Genomic DNA, 17,623 nt, shown 5'->3' with positions numbered 1-17,623 from the left:
CTGAGCTGATATCCCTGACACTGCTGCTCTCTCTCTCTCTACAAAAAAAAAAATCATAAATAATGAAAAGAATATATATATATGTATTATATATATATATATATGAGTGGGGGCCTCTGTAACTTCCTTCTAGAGAACATGTGAAGGTCAGCTTCCACTTAGGCCAGAAGCAGATCACCTAATTATAGAATTACAGAATTGTAGGGTTTGGAAGGAACCTCTGGAGAACATTCAGTCCAACCCCTTCTAAAGCAGGTTCCCTACAATAGGTCACACAGAAAAGTGTCCAGATGAATCTGGAATATCTCCAGAGAAGGAGACTCCGGAGGAGAGGATAATCCTTTAAATTTTTTTTGTCATTTGAGCTGGTACATAATAGGCAAAGTTACCTTTTAGGTATGTGAGTAGACAGAAAGAAGAGGGAAGTTTACTGTTTGGTTTTTTTGTTATTTTTTAATATAAGAAGATATTTCATAAGGAAAAATAAGAAAATGTGCACAAGCACAGTAGAGAAATACAAAGATTCTTGAGAATGACAGCAAGAAAATTTCTAGCTTACATCCACAACATCCTTGGACAACCTGTTCCAGTGTGTCACCACCCTCTGTGAAAAACTTCCTCCTGATATCTAACCTAAGCCTCCCCTATCTCAGTTTAAAACCATTCCCCCTTGTCCTATCACTATCAACCCACGTAAACAGTCATTCTGCAAGCATCAGTGAATGTCAATGGGTGCAGTTTTTTTTTCATAGACGAACTCCATGACATACCTTTGCTTCATATGCAGGTCAGATGCCATTCTGTCAGACTGCTCCTCTGCTGCCATCAGTCACACCGCAAGAACATGTAAGGGAATATTGGTGGGAAGATTCAACCTTCTACCACATACATCCACCTCTAATGTTGTGGGCCAACACAATTCAATAGGAGGCATTACTTTTAGAGCAGCCCCCATATAGTAGTATGCATGTTAAATTTGGAAACATTACAGTTTGCTATACAGTAAAAGAAAATAGAAGTTGGAAGCTGCCTTCCATAAGTCTTTCTGACTTTCTGAGTCTTTCCATGAGTCTTTCCCTATCCTGCCCCTATACTGTAAATGGGAAAGGAGAAAGGGAGCTCAGTCTTTGGTGAACAGAATTCCTAAAAGCTGAATTTGGAGGGATATACTAAGACAAAGAAATTAGCCATCCTATGCACATCTTCTTCATTGCCATTAGTTCTCCCCTTGCATTCCTCTAAAATATTTTTTGATGGGTTTAGATGAAGATTTGGTCTCATCTTTTTTTTTTTTTTTTTAATCTCTGACAGTTTTAAATATAATCCACAGAATCAAAACTCTCTAGAATTGATGCTTCATCCACATGGTTCAAATTAGAACCTCTGTATCACTTAAATAGATTTTTACTATAATAACATTTGAATGCATATAAAATATCTTTTTCATTGGCTAATTGTTTAAATGTGCATTTAGACAATTGTTAAAATAAACGCTATTTGTATGATGTAACTGCATAAACCACAGCTGTGCATAGTCTTTTCTGTAATTAAGAAACAAATAAAATTACATAAAGTCCATTGCTTAACAACAAATTTTCAAAAATGACTTCAGGCTTTATGTTGGATGTTTGAGTTGCTTTGTAGCAGCTTGAACCAAGCTACAAAGACACCTTTACCCCTTTTGAAGCTACTATAAGTGTCTGTGTAGGAGTTAAATACATCTTCTATCAGTCTAACTCATTATAGGGGTAAACTTCAAGGGCTGGTCCTAATTTTTATTGCTGCATTTCTAACATGACTGCAACATGTAGTCCTCCAAAGGTAGAGCACTGCAGAAGTGTACTGGCACTTCTTCAGCTGCCATAACAGAGAAGTATAGTATGTCTCTCATAAATAATTAAATAGCTTTTTAAAATACTTAGGATTGGAGTCTGAATTGCTATACAGAACAAGACTTTACATCGGAAAATAAGACTCACCAATATGCTTCTTGTTTGACTGTGGACCACATCATCCACAGTATAAAATAGCTGTTTTTTAATTCGCTTCAGTTCAACATTTTAATTACACATTAAAACAAAAATAGCTACAGGCCCAAATAATTCCCTGTGTGTTTTTTCTTCCTTTTTAGTTGATGGAAACTGCCTAGAGTGTTGGGACAATGAAAAGATGCAAGGCTTCATCTACAAAAGTCACTGAAGAAATACTTGAGTTTGCCCTCCAGCTGATTATTTTGTTCCTTCCCTCTCTCCATTGCAGAACACATGGTGCATCTCAGACCATGCTCTGACTGAACACAGAATCTGTTGAAGTATTTCTTGTGTTCTGATACAGAGTTTTGCTTTTTTGCTAGAAGCATAGATTGGAGAGAAGTTGTGTTACGCTATCCATTTGGGGTAAAATTGAGGCCAATGTTCAGCTTGCTGTCAGTTGTGTTGCACTGTTTGTTTGTTTGGGGGTCATGATTAATTCTTCTCAATTTTGTCTTCCAGTAGCTCAGAGGATGGCTGTAATCGCTCAGAGCATGGGCACAGTGTTCATTAAAATGTTCTTCACACATAAAAGCCTGTGCAAAACCACAGAAAGCCTGACCAATCAATTCTTTCTGGGCTTCCATGGCACTAATTATATCCATGTCATGTCTTAGCTCTTTAGCTCTCCCGTCTACATGTTTTTGTCTCCAGAAGTCTTCAACAGCGTTTGATCTCTTCTTGTTCTTAAGGTATTTAAACAGAGTCTGGATTAACCCAAACTACAGTACAGTATATCAGTACTGGGCTCACTGCATTGTTTTAGTTTGTAACGTAGATGGGATGCAAACTGCATTTTATACACAGGCATAATTTGCCCAGATGCCAAATTCCATATATTCAGTTCTCATATTTATTACAACAGTTGGCCATGGAAAGACATAAATCATGATCTTCATATATAAGACAGATATTTCCTGCCTTTGTTGGAGTTGACATTCATCCTGAATTTGCTGAAGTAGTTACTGTTGTGTAAAGCCTGGCTCTTGTACCCGAGGTGAAGCTGGTTGTTTTGAGATGAATTCCTATTGTGTGGCTTTCCATGCCACAGAACTTTATTTAGCATTGTATATGTGTTTGGAGAAACGTATGACCTTTCTACTGAAGTGCACTGAATTTGAAATGGTGCTAATCTGATGTTAATTCAGAATCCTGTTTTAATGCCTGGCTGAATGTAATTTTTACCTTAGAAAAAATAGAGGTTGCAGGAGTTATGACAAGGTGCAGGCCTGAGGTCTAATTGGCTCCTGAGATGAGAAAAATTAGGGAGTGATTTTGTAGCTCAGAGTTGCTGCATTCCTTGTATTCAGCAATTCCAAAGTCCATTGCAGCCATTGTTTTTGTTTGGCTGATTGTTTTTTTAATCTTTGTATAATTAGAGGTCACTTAATGCAAACCTCTGTTTAAAGCTTGTCCTTCATATGTGTTGTCTTTGTGTCTCTGTAGACTGAATGGAAGAGATGCAGTTTTTTTATTCTTCCTGTCTTGGAGCTGCTTCTACTTAAAAACAATAACAACAAGAACAAAAAAACACTTCATGGGATGGGGAGTCTCAGTGATCCCTCACAATGTTGGGTTCATCATACTCTTATGCTATTATTTGCTGCAGTGAGTTATTGTTGCCGGACTAGGATTACTAACAAGGTTCATAGGTTATGAGCTAGTGAACCTGCACTGTATTCCTGCAGTCTTAGCTGGGATGCTCCCATACTTGACCTTTACAGAGTTAATAATACTATTGCAGTGTCTAGTTTAAACATGTTTGGACACCCACATTAGTTGTCTACGTGCACTGGGATCTCTGCATTCTCATTCCTTACTCTTCCAACAGCTCTAACTTCTTCCTCCTTTTCAGCTTCTTTGATTATGTATGAGGACAGAATTTTGTCCTTTTATCCTGCATGATCTCTAAATATTGGCTGATGGATAGTATGTGTTTCCTTTGCATTTCTTGTCTTACATGATTTTGCATGTTTTTAAGGGACTTCAAACTTTGGCAAGGCTAAGATAATGACAGTTCCATCATTTCATCAAGTTCTTCCTCTTAGCTTGATTACTTTTCTGTTCCACTTGAGAGCAATAACAAGTTTTCCCGTTTTGCTTTCACTGCTCAGCTTGATGCTAGTCTGTCAGCCTTTCTTTTTCTGATCTCTTATTGCTTGGCCACCCTCAATCTTGCTTCCTTTATTCTTGTAGCTGTTCCACATTCTTCTTCTTTTATGTCCTTCTCATATTTTTTTCTGTGTCATCTTTGTTGCTGCCTTTAATGTTTGAAGTGAACCTCACTGAGATCTCTGGTTGAAGGAACTTGCCTTTCTAGTGGCCCAGAAGGCAGTGAAGATGCAAACCAAGGAGAGGAGACACAGAATCACACAGAATCACAGGGATCTCTGGAGATCATTGAGTACAGTCTACCTGCTAAAGTAGGTTCCATACAGTAGATTGCATAGGAAAGTGTCCAGGCAGGTCTTGAACATCTTCAGGGAACAACACTCCACAACTTCTCTGGACAGCAGATTTCAGTGCTCTGTCACCCTCACAGTGAAAAGGCTTTCCTCATGTTCTTATGGAACTTTTGTGTCTTTTTGTGCTCATTGCCCCATGTCTTATAGCTGGGGAAAAGAACCTGGCTCCATCCTCTTGACAGCACTCTTCAGTTATTTGTGTTGTTAAGATCCCCTCTCAGCCTTCCCTATCCCAGGTCTCTCAGTCTTTCCTCATAAGGGAGATGCTACTGGCCTCTAATAATATTTGCAACCCTCCATTCAGCTCTCTCTGGAAGTTCCCTGCCATTTTTGAACTAACGAGCCCAGAATTGTACAAAGTACTTCAGATGTGGCCTCACCAGAGCAGAACAGAGGGGGAAGATCACCTCCCTTGACCTGCTGGCTTCATTCTTTTTAATGCATCCCAGGATACCATTGGCCTTCTTGGTCACAAGGGCACTGCTGGCTCATTGCCTAACTGTTTCCCACCAGTTATGTGGAACCAGTGAGCACATGGACCTGCTATGACCAAAGTTTTGCTTCTAGGCAGTATCTTTTTCCCCACAGTATGGGACAACATGCAACTTTCCTTTTCGTCTGCTTTTGTGTTGTCAGAAAGTGACCAGGTACAAAAATGGACTGGGGATCATAGTTTCTTTTGGTATATGCAGCTGGTGGAAGTCTTTTTTCTGACATATAAGAAACTTGTTCTTTAGGGACAAACATATTTGAGCTGCCTTTCTCAACCTTTGTGAGATTCAAATATTTTATTCCCCAAAATAAGAAGTATTAGATTTTAAAATACAGTGTTTCTAGACCAACTGTGGTGATTTCATCTTGGAATTATAGAGGTTCCTAGATGATGTTTTGCCCAGAGAGGTTAGAATAGCATTTCTTCATTGTGGTATTTCAAAGAAGTGATAGGCAGACGTCTACGTGCAATTCAGCAGTTCGTAGTGAATTTGAAGTATTTGGCTAGAAAATAGGTTTGTGAACAAACTAGTACAGTAAGTGTATAGCCAGCTGCTTTGAAGTAGTGCTCACTTCTTTAATTTCACATTAATTTTTAATAATAAATCAAACCTGTTTAGTCTATTAGAATTCCAGTTGGTGTGGATTCTTAGACCTCTGTGGTCTTTCAGTGACACAAGGGATTTTGAGACATTAAGCTGTTTACTTTCTGAACTTTCATGTGCATTGCCCTCTATTCTTTTTAATAATTAAATGAGCATTTAATACAATAACAATATTTGAGGTTGGGATTGGAAGCAATTCTTTTTCATCTGTTTCTCATCGTCAGTGAAGTAATATGGCACTTACGTACATTGAAGTTTCTCAAAAGAAAAGAAATAAGATCTGAATAGGCTAAACTATCCAAATTAGTGAACTTTCTCTTGGTGACAAATAGCCCCATGGAAGGTATCGGTTAATTCAGCTCAAATCTTTAAGAGGTAATTTTGACAGGATTCTGTAAATGCAGAAAGTTAAACAGAGTAACCAGAGAAAGGTTCCTAATGAAATCTTAGCTTTGGTGGTGAAAAAGTCTGTCTAGTTTTAATAAAAGCTTGATTACACTGTGTTCATGAGGGTTTCTGCAAGTCTGCCCTGATGTCATATAAACTTCAAATTCGGCATAGTCAATAAAAGGCCACTTAAATATGGTTTCATATTTTGAGAGGTTTCCCAGTGATTACCCAGCCTGTTTTCTTGCCAATTTGGAAACTGCATGTGCTGAAAGAGATCATCCTGTGGAAGGTGGTACTTGTACAGCATGATGATGGGTAGTGAACTAGTTGAGACCTGCTCCCTCTCCTTCACCTCTTTATTTTGTGACCTTTCACAAGTGAGGAGACTGCAGCTTGTCTCCCAGCAGCTGGTTTCTAAATTGGGCCTGAAAAATGTAAGTGTGATAGGTGATATCTGATCAGAACATACTGATTTAACAGCCACAAAAAGGTACAAAAGACTGTAAGGAAAAACAATCAAGTATTGTCTCTTTATCATTGTATCAAATTTCTTTTCACAGTCCCTAGTGAAAGCCTTTACTGATGGCTTTCAGCTATGTATCATTATAATACATACAATAAGCATTACATAATATGAAAAATATGCCACATTGAGCAATGAAACTAGTCTTAGCCAATCCTGTGGCCCATATCAAAATGCTCTCACTAGCATTCACTATAACAACACTTCCTCAGATGCAGTATGTTACGGCATATCATCAACTTAAAGTTCATACATCTGCCTTAATGGTTTTTGCATGTCACCATTACAAGTAATGGTTGCAATTTCTTGTGAAAACAATCTTTTCTTTTAGATTATGGTGTAGGTATTCTTCAGGCATGTGATCTTCCACTGCTGTATTTGCTTGGCTAGGTGGGGAAGTCCTGTGTGTGTCTGTCTGTCAGGCAGTAAGGAAAGGAGAGAATACCAATTAAAAGAAAAGATAAATACAGTAATGATAAAACCATAAGAATTAACAAGAAGATATCAGCGCTTAACTGATTTTCATTATTAGGTCTTATTGTAAATAGTTGAGTAGACTGCAAGTCGTCTCCATTTAATGGGGCAGTTTTATAGCAAGGAATTTGCAGCATAAATAAATCTGAAGTGCATTTACCAGGACAGCAGATGCATGTTTCAGGAGTTCAGATGCAAGGAGCTTTGAAAGGTCTTCTCCCTTAATATATATTGATACATCATTAAATAGTTGGGCTAGAAATACAGAGACAGCATTGAAAATCAGACCTGCTGTCTTGAAGTGTCAGAGCTTCAGTCTAAGACAAGTTACGAGCTCATGTACTTGAGATAGGACTCTCGTGCCCAACTCCTGTTAGAAAACTGTTCTTAAGTGAGTTCTTCTGGAGTTACAGTACTGTATTCACTAAGGTACCAGCTGCGGAAAATGTCCCATAGCAGTTACCTGGCATCTTTACAAGGGTGATTCTTCCCTGAGATTACTTTCTCTGTGGGTTTGAAATTTTGTTCAGTTTTCTACAGTTTACAGATTCTCACTTGTCATTTTGGACAGTTTTGAAGAATACCATTCCAAATACAGGCAGGTGAGGTATACATAGGCTTAGAGACCTTCAGTCCTTTATTTTCAGTTAAATATTAAAAAAAAAAACAAGCCTTAATATGTTTCTAAAACGTTGAGTTATTAAAGGCACATGCCTTAAGATTTGAGTGGCCAAATATGACACAGAGTACTTAGGTAACAGATTATTGTTTTTTTATATTTACAGCTCTGTGTATTCTAGCAAACAGGCATGGTAAAGGGGAAAATGACTGGTGACCATGGAATGAAAAGATGTGGACTTGGAAGTGCTAGCAGAGGATAAGGAGGAGGAGAATTGAGGTTGATTCCTTATTAGCGACAAACTTGACCACTAACTGACCATATTTAGCAGTGATTGTTTTGTTGAAGTATTAGATAAATATCTTAGAAAGTAAATTGGCTCAATGAAGTCAGTTATTAAAGGTGATCAAAGAGGATCCTGTAGTGACAATTAGCATCTAGCATTCAGACACTGAAGAAAAATGCGAAATTGTGCTTGAAGCTTGGTGTTTTGCTTCCTGACTGGGAATGATTCACTTCAGCTCCTGAGAATGTCAGCTTCTGCTCAGAGAGCCTTATGATGACCATCTAAGCATAAATTATAAGCCACCATCCTGCCCAGGACTTGCTCTGCTCTTACTGGACATGCAGCAGGTAAAAGAGCCCACTGGGCATGTATGCATGCACAGCAGTGGCTGCTGTAAACATTTATGTTTTCTTCAGCCTGCATATTGGTAGGCAAGACATAACAGAGGCCTGGTTACAATCTTGTTTACTCATTCAACATGTTTAAGATATAAATATTTTTTATTCTGTTTTTGGATATTTGTCAACCAGATCTTGGGTTCAGTGGGAAACCTATACTGTAATGCTTGGCAATGGTTGCATGTTATGAGGATGGTGCCGTGAGAAACAGGATGCCCACATCGTAGACTGTTCAAACAATTTGTCAAAGTTTTACAGCCATGCTCAACACCATGGTATGTAATTGCTTACCAAGCCCTCAGAGCTGCAGTGGAAAGGGCTGGGGAGGCACTCAGAATTATCTTTTAAAGGATCAACTTCAAATGCCTTTTGCTTTGTACCTGAGAAGAATTTTCCCTGATATCAGCAGTTTTGCCTTTTGCCTGAGGTCTGAGGTGAAATTGCTCAACCATCTTAAAAGTTGCCAGGAAAGTGACCTTGATAAAAATTGCATCAGGCATTACACTGAGGAAGGATGCAGTATTAGCATATAGATCTGAAACTTGAAATCCTGAAGTGGAAATACGGTGAGGGCAATATGAGAAACAACTTAGCTGTCTAGTGTTAGATGTATTTGTTGGGCACAGGCTCAAGGGCCAGACTTGTTCTGAAGACTGTTTGCTATGCACAGTCCAAATTTGAACAGGGCTTCTCCTAAAGAGCTTGTGGACAGTGTTAATGCTGGCAAAAGGGTGGGAATGCTACACCCATGAAATTAGATTAGCGCTATAATTTTTCTTGCTTTCATTGTGAAATAAAATGCAAGAGGAAAGGGCTGCTTTAGCAAAGAGGAGAAAAAAACAGAGTGAAGGCAAAGCAGAAACGGGCAGAGCATACATTTGAAGCCACGACTAAGAAGACTGAAAAAGAATGCATGTCTTAGAGGAGGCAGAGAAATAAAGAATAATTGTAAAACATATTAAGAATAAGGCTATAAAACATTTGCACCTTTTGGAAAATGCATTCTGAATGCCATACACCTAGACTCTTGGAGTAGCTTTCTCTGAAACATTGAGAGTGGTAATAAATTTGTCTGAAGGACAAGTAGAGCCTCCTAAAAGTAGTTGTGCCCTCTTGAAGAAAACTTTCTTCTCTCTCTCCTCTTCACATGGAGCTGAAACTATTCCTTTCCCTTTCCAACCTCAGTTGCTTCACAATCAGAATTTCGAATCATACAAAGATGCCTTAAAAGAAAATTGGAGACCACACCTGTTGTCCCTGTCTTGGCTGCAAGAGGGAGGAGGCCCTTCTGTGGACACAAATCTCCCTGAAGTTAGAAAATAGCTACTATCCTGGTCTCATCCAGTTCTCTTCTTTGCTTTGGAGTCCAACCCTCACAGCTTTCCTACTCTTCAGCGTTAACTTGACCTTGCCATCGTATGGGTCTCAAACTCTTCAGGTCCTTGGCCTCCAAAGAAGCCCTATTCCAGGCCTAGATCCCTTCTCACCGTATCCAGCTCTAAAATATGTCCTTATAAGAGGGTGTCGGCCTTTTTGTCTCTTCTAGATGAAGGTTTCACTTCAGAGGGAAACAAGTGAAAACATGAGGGACAGAGAAGCAGTGCTACTTATACACTTCTCCCAGATAATAACTGTTTGTCTGTGTGTTCCAGGCTCTGTTACTTCATATTTAGGATGCTCGGTGATCCTCCAGTGTACATGGCAGCACACAAATATTTGCAAGGTATACAGAAAGTAAGTGGAAATTATCTGATGGCCAGCAATATTTGCAATGCAGGGTGAAGTTCAGGAAGAAGCTGAAATCTCTTTTATCCTTTTTGTCTTGGTCCTTCTTCCTTTCCCAAGTTTAACATTCAAGATTTAGAAAACCAACCATAAAAAGTTGTTCTGCTTCTGTTTTTCATGCAGGTTGTGCTTCTGTTAATATAGCAGGGAGGATGTCTGCATAACCTGTGTCTCACTGATACTCACTGATACATGACCACTGGAAAAGACCCCCCATGACTATTTCACTCTCCAAGCACAGACCTTGCCCAACTGTTGCACAAAATGACAACTTTCTTCCTTCATCACAGATAGAAACATACGTGTTGTGGCATCACAGTAAATAGACCAGGATTTGTTTTTACAACCTTTGTCTAGCTGTGTGTCAAGCTTACAGCTTATCTGTTAACTTCAGCAGAGAGCTGGGATTTTGAGGCTTAGATACCACTTCAAAAGTTGGCTGGGAAAGCATGATTTGCACAGATGGTAAGATCCACCATGACTGTGACTTTAACTCACAGATTTCCACTATGAAAATTATGAACTTACCCTTAAGGAAGCTTCCAGATTCTTTCTTTCCTCTTGGTGTCCTGTGACCTCTCAGCCCCGGGGTTTAGCACCCACCTTGTTATGTGCTTTCTTATCTCAGTCCTGTTTTTTCTCCTCAAGCTTTAGGCCTGCGTCAATGCAGTTGTTCCTGCCCATCAGTGATAGATACAGAAGTGTACAGACTTGTGATAGTGGATAACTGCTAAATCTTTGCAGGGGAGCAAAGTGTGCACATTTAAGATATAAAAGTAGCCTTTCCAGTGAGTACCATAACAGAACACATTTCTTACTTCTGTTATTACTAACTCCCCTAAGCAATTGATTTAATAATGTTTCCTTTCTGAAGTTAGTTTGGTGTTTATTTGTTTGTATATTCAAAACTCCTATGTTAAATAAACATTTCAGGTAGGAATATTCAGCCTGCAAAATTAAACATGTACATCAGATAGCAGTGGAGGTGTTGAGTTTTTTGAGTTGAGGTATGTGGGGTTTGGTTTTACCAAACCGAGGCTTCTGGGCTTGTGTACAACAGAGAGAGGACTCATTTTTCCCTTACGTGTTCTGTCCAGCAAGTGGATGGTCTGATTTTGATTAGAGCTTTTAGATGCAACAGAGACAGCTAATAAGAAAATGATGAGTTGGTGAGTAGTTGTGTGTGGTGCTATCCCCTAACAAGTTGCCAGAGTGCCAGAGTTGTCAAGAGTTTAAGAGGTTAACAGCTCAGAGGTATTCTCCTTGAGAGGTGGTAGTGGAGCCTGGTGCTTTTACAAGTGAAGGAGGGTGTTGGAGGCCAGCTGTGGTAGTTTATCTCTGTTGTATCCAGAAAAAGAAAAAAGATAATTTTCCAGTTTGTTCTGCCTCTTGCACTTAGCTGTTCTGTGCAGCAAATAGTCCTATTGCCACAATTAACTATCAGCCAATTTACCATATTTGGATTCCAGAAACAAAATGCAATGTTTAGTTCAGCTTTGAATGGCAAGCAATTCCTTATGGAGCTTAATTGTTTTGTTTACATGTAGTTAGTTACTTACCATGTGGTAAGAACAATGGACTGACTGGATTGTTTTCCTCGTGATCAGAATGAGATAAAACACGGGAAACAGTGAGGCTGGATTTCTTAAACAGACTGCACATCAAATCTAGACTCCGCAGCTGGCTGCAGCATTGAAAACTTGCTGCCTGGTGTACTGTTTGTCACATTTGTGCCACTCTGTGGTATATTTCAATTTCTGAAAGCTGAGCGTCACCTTTCTGAGAGATCTCAAGTCTGTGACCAGACCTGTCAGACTGCATGCAGTAAACGTGAGGCTATCACAAGAGACTTTGGCCTGGATTTCTGTCATGTTGCAGCAAAGGCAGCTGCTTTTCCTCTCCTCAGTAGGGAGGCATGGCAGGTACTTGAGGGAAAATGAGCCTTGATTTCTTGGCTATCCACAGCTCTTGTGGGATCAGAGAGCAAAAGAGAAGATGCTCCAGTTGAGTCAGATATCTGCCAGCCAGTTGTGCCTGCTGCTGAAAGAAGCCCTTTTAAAAAGAGTGCTCCAACCATACCATTGCACTCGTTGTCATTCACTCTTCCTAACTCAGGCACTGCCTTGTGATCCAGCATGACAGGAGTACATGACCCAACACATGTTTTCCTGCTTATAACTTGAGATGGCAATCGACAGAACTGCCAGAATAGCAGAGACAAAAGGATTTTTTTACTTAGAACTCATGTTCTGATGGAGTCCCCAGCATCTCAGGGGAACGTGGGGCTGGCACCAGGTTTCCCAGTGTAGCAGAGTAATGTGAGGATCTTCCAAAGATTTTTATCTGTTTGCTTCTTCGTTTCACTGATGGCTTTTCCCCTCAAAATATCTGAACCAGAAGTCCAAAAAATGTTTGCTGAGAAAGACTTAGTTTTTACTTCAGGTGGTTTCTGTAGGTGGAATGGGAACGCTCTGTTATACCTACTTATACTTAAGGACTAGAGTGGGTGTTTTCTGTTAATTTACCTAAAGTTGAGTAAGCTGCACCCTGGTTAATAAGTGGAGCAAGCCTTTTTGCCAAGGCTACGAAACAGAAAACAAGATTCTAAAGCCTTTCATTTTGTGAATCTGCATGCAAATGGGAATAAAAATAGAAGCACGGAGGAGTGCTTGTACTACAAACCAATAGACCTAAAATCATATTTAACCTACTGTTTCATGACTGAATAGTCAGCTGATGGGTATAGAAGTGTGCTCAAATCCTAGATGTAGTTTACAATTGCCACCTCAACTTGAAGAGAAGTGAGTAATTCTTTATATCTTTCATAGGAGTATATCTCAACAGTTGTTGCTCTCTCTAGGCTTCAGTGCAGATACAATGTAGAGCAGAAATCTTTCCTCTGTGTTTGTGGCATGTAATGCAAGTATCTCAATGAGACCATAATGAGAGTGGTATTCTAGAGAACACCAAAAGTTATCATTACATCATTATTTCCTCAAACTGACAGACTATGAAAGAAACCTTAAACTCTACCGAAGATTAAGTAGTAAGAGCCCCATTCTTCCACCACTGCCCAGATAGAATGTGAGCTGCTTCTAAAGCTGGAGGCTTTTTCAATAAGGACTACTGTTTGTTTTGAACTTACTAGCTTTTACAAGCATGTTATAAATTGAAAGGCTAGCATGTCTGCTCTTGTTGTCAATATTCTCTTTGTGTAACAGATACCAGTAGTCATTAATACATCCAAACACCGAAAACAAATAAACAAAAAAAAACTTTAGAAATGTATCTTTGAAGAGGGAAAAGAACTCACAAGGATCAGTTAAATTTCTCACAAGAATTCAGCATCTAAGTTGGGGCTTTCAGGAGGCTGACCTGGAAAGTTTCCAAATATGACCCTCATAGGGATTTTCAAATTGTGTCTGTTCTGCACTGTCCTACAGATTGATTTTTGTTATGCAGCCCCTAGCCTGATGTTTCACCTATTAAGTTGCCCTCTGTGGACAAAACTCTGGGAACCCCTATGTTAAATAATCATCCAAGAAAATCTTTATTTTGGAAGACAGACTGAAAAAGATAATCTGTTTTGTCGAGTATTACCACACCTCTCCAAACATACAGTCTCCTCATCTAGATGATCTCATGCATATATCTGTCAGAGTTTTTGCTTTGCTTTGAAACAGCAATTGCAGCAAAACAGTAATGTATGTAATATATAAAAAGTTCTTGGGTGAGATCCAGTACAAACATGTCATGGTGAAATCATTCTTAATATTATTTAACAGGTACCTGGTGTTTCGTCCAGAGAAACCAGTCACAAGTATGTGTTCCTTAAATGAATGGAAGATATGAGCTTGGACATTCTGTGAATGTAGGGCAAGGAGACACGGATCATAATCTGTCTCTCACCAAGAGTTGTCAAGTACATTCCTCCTCTGCTGTTGGCAGTGAGTTGTTGGTACTGTCACAGCTGCTAAACAAGTAGGAACTCTTCAGTACTCCTTACCAAAGTAACCTCATTTAGAAACTCTCTCTGTGCTCTCTGAGAGGGAAGCAGTATTGCAAATCTCTAACTTAAAGAAAAACATTTGGTATTACGGAAGGTAAGTGAAGCTTAACTGACCTGCTGGAGCATCACAGGCTGGAAACCTGAATGTTCTGGCAGATGTCTTCATTTTGGGAACTGAGCAGGTAGCAGTCCTGCCAAGTTGCCATGGTCTTTCTCACACTGTGGGAAGTAGCACTGCTGCCCGGAATTACAAACATCCTAGATGAAAAAGTGAACAAGGTAAGAAGTGACTCCATAAAAGTAAATACCTAGATTAAAAAAAAAAAAATCAAAAAGGAAAACAAACAAACAAAAAAAGTAAAAAGCAGCTTGAACACAGTAGATATTGTGCTACCTTCGGGAAAAGGTGTGGGTGTTTCCAGTGAAAGATTACCTATGATTAAATCTAAAAGAAAAGCAAACAAACAAATAAACCCAGCAGTCTTACACAATTACTGTTTTTCAGCTTTCAAAACTCTTGTTCTGGAGAGTTTTTGCAAATGGTTGGTCCAAAACCTAGGCTGATCAAACACACAATCTGCCTCCAGTTGCTTGGAAACAGGGAATGCCTGCTGTTAAAACTGATCCTGGAGGATCTAGGATGGAAGTTTGCACATAAAATAGACATTTTTCCCCTTTTTCCATGTCTCAGAGCAGCAACATGAGAGTGCACAGTAAGGTCTATATATCCAACCACCTGCATAGTATAAAAAGTACCCTGAGGTATTTTATGACAGATGGAAGTTTATTGTAAATGCTATATTGGCACTGGGGTTGCTGTGTCAGTACTGCTGAAAACAAGGGGAAAAATATCAGTACTCTCTGTAAAGGATAGCATGCACCCATTGCTCCTTTTTTTCTCCAGCCAGTTTATTATGGGCTATAGTAACTATTTGTGTGTCTGTTTTTGTTTGTGCTATGAGAGATAATGAGATTAAACAGTAGATATTTTGACAGAATGTGGTGGGAGTGTTTATTCTTTTGCCTTTGTTCTGTTCTCCATGCAGCCTACTTAAGTGATCATTTTCTATATAGGTGAGTCTTACAATTTTCAAGTTTTTTTGTTTGTTTGTTTGTAAAGGATCCCTGAAAAATGAGGTGTTCTACCTTGTATTCCCAGAATGTTTTTCTCTTTCAGAACATCTGTCTGTAGCTGCCCATTTGTCATCTTTTTTCTTTGTCTATAATCTGTCTTTGATATCTCCAGGCAACCAAGAGATTGGTCTTTAATCTATCTCGAGCTCTTGAGCATTACTCAACAGTTGTGTAAAGCTTCTTTCTTTCTCCTTCAGTGAAGATAGCACAAAGTTAGGAGTGTGTCATGGGTTGGGCTTTTCGCTTTTGCCAGGGGCTGTGATCTTATAGGTCTGAAGGTGGAGAGGAATGCTCCTCACTTCATTCAACACGGGTGCCTGAGAGTCCTTTCCTCCTTCAGTCCTCTTAGGATTCCCATTAGGGACTTTCTTCCCTGGCTTTCCCTCTGCTGTGTGACCAGGTAGACATACAGGGCTGGTATGGACAGTAGCCCTAAAAGATAGTGGAAAGAAATGGACCTAACGCATTGTCTGTTTTCTTGCTCCTTGGTCAGAGGCTGTTGTGGATCTAAATCAAAAGTTAGCCCTTCTATCCTGGTTCTTCACTGAACATTTCCTATAGAGATGCCAGGCTTAATGATTTGGTTTGAGTATCATAACCTCAATGCTTGTGATTGCTCTGAGGTTGGGTCCTCAACTTTGTTCTATAGCTTGATGTTCTATTCTCCTGAAAATTAAGCTGTAATGAATGAAATGTTTGCATCAGTGCTTTCTTTTCAAGATGCACAGGCTGGTTTTGAAGATAAATGCTTGCCTGCAGACAATGTGCAAGGCTGAAGTTCACTTAAGAACATTTTTCTTCTTGGAATGGCTCGTGTAACTTCTTAGCATACAAGAAATTATTACGCTTTCACTTCCTCCACTCCCATTTCCTGTTTGGATGTTGAAAGGAAGCCCTAATTGCTAATTTGTGATTAGCCAGCAACCCAGACCAAACTTATTCCCATGGGTTCACACGGTGCTTGCCTGTGCCCATACTGCCTCTATCCATAGCAAGCAGTTGAGTCTCACGTTTCACAGTGGGAGTTGTAAACAACCTGTTTTTCTTCTTGGAAATTCATTGCTTGTGTTCTGCGAGCAGAGCTGAAGGAAACGTGGAAACATTGGATGCTGTGAGAGAGAGAGGAGGCGAGAGTTTCTTCAGTCTTGCTTGCCCAGGAGATGGCACTGTGCAATAGGGGGATTTTTACCTGTGGTGTGGTGCTGTGGTAGGGTGATGGTGCTTTGAGATGCGACACATAAGCGGGGTTCTTGACTTGGTATTAGCACGATGTCCTGTACTTCTCTTAGGAGGTCAAAGCACTCAATTGGTTTGATATTTGCTTTGCACCCCCATTTTAGGGAAAGAAGTATGTATGTATAGTACGTGCCTGAAAACAAGGTTCTTTAGAGCTGTTGTAGGATCCTTCTTTCTGTTCTGTATGTTCTGGGGTATGCTCCTGTTCATCTACCAGTTGCTTTGGTTTAGTGCTTGTAAATGAAGCCTGCAGAGCTTTAAGGCATCCATGACCACACCTGCAAATGCCTGAGCTGCTTCATGCTGCCAAATGTAGGCCAGCACAGCTGAGCTAAATCAAGAAAATCCACCTCTTCTTCCTTTTTGTAAGGTTGATTAGCTTGAGAGCATTTCCTTTTCTTTCTCAAGTAAGAACTTGAGATTGAGGAAGTGTACAAGCCTGAGGAGACTTCTGATCTTGGAGAGGACTTACTGCTTTATAAAATCTGAGGTAAAATCTTCCTAATTCTGAATAAGGTAAAAATGGAGTAATTATTTCTTACCACACAGAAGTGGTGTGTTACAAATGTGTTCCTAATGTATTTAAAGCTAGAAATACAATGTGAATGTTAAATGTTTTTGTTACTATTAATTTAATCTTAAGTGGCCTATGCATCTGTAACAAAGGCTTCTTAGCAAACACATGCTCTTTGAAATAACCTGACCCTTTCCACTTTTTCAATCATTAATGATTTCCTGGCTCTGCGTTTTAGGAAATGTCGTCATAGTCTGAAGGAACCAATAAAAACATAAGTCACCTATTTTGTCTGATCGTTTTATGCCAGGATATTTGAGGCTGGAAGCTGTGGAGGGACAGGAGGGGACTGATTTGTGTGGATGGAAGATGTAAAAGTTTTAATACCATTTTAGTATCACTTTGCATATTAATCCTCTAATGCTGTGTGAGCAATAGTATTTTTGGAGTTTGCAGGTAGGGACTCAAGATAGTTTTAGCAACTAGTTAACTAGGTTCTCTCCTTCTTGACCATGCATTGCTTCAGTGCCTGAAGAAATGAGTGTCACATGAACATTTTGCTCATTTTGGGCTTATGTTTTCTCCTACTAGAGAAAGAGAGTGCTTTTATTTTTATATATACATACATACATATATATATGTATGTATGTGTGTGTGTGTATA

The 17,623-nt window shown here is 39.4% G+C and overlaps 1 protein-coding gene across 1 annotated transcript in view; it reads right to left on the bottom strand.

Annotated features, from left to right (window-relative positions):
• FILIP1L (filamin A interacting protein 1 like) overlaps window positions 1-17,623 on the bottom strand; it is a 198,623-nt gene that overhangs the window by 136,088 nt on the left and 44,912 nt on the right. Inside the window, exon 2 of the mRNA XM_010720020.3 lies at window positions 14,191-14,334. Within this exon, the coding sequence (XP_010718322.2) occupies window positions 14,191-14,242 (52 nt within the window). The 5' untranslated portion in view covers window positions 14,243-14,334. The remainder of the gene's footprint in view (window positions 1-14,190; window positions 14,335-17,623) is intronic.

This window comes from Meleagris gallopavo, chromosome 1, assembly GCF_000146605.3.
Source record: "Meleagris gallopavo isolate NT-WF06-2002-E0010 breed Aviagen turkey brand Nicholas breeding stock chromosome 1, Turkey_5.1, whole genome shotgun sequence".
In the NCBI taxonomy this organism is placed as follows: Eukaryota; Metazoa; Chordata; class Aves; order Galliformes; family Phasianidae; genus Meleagris; species Meleagris gallopavo.
This window is presented reverse-complemented; position numbering and strand designations above follow the sequence as displayed.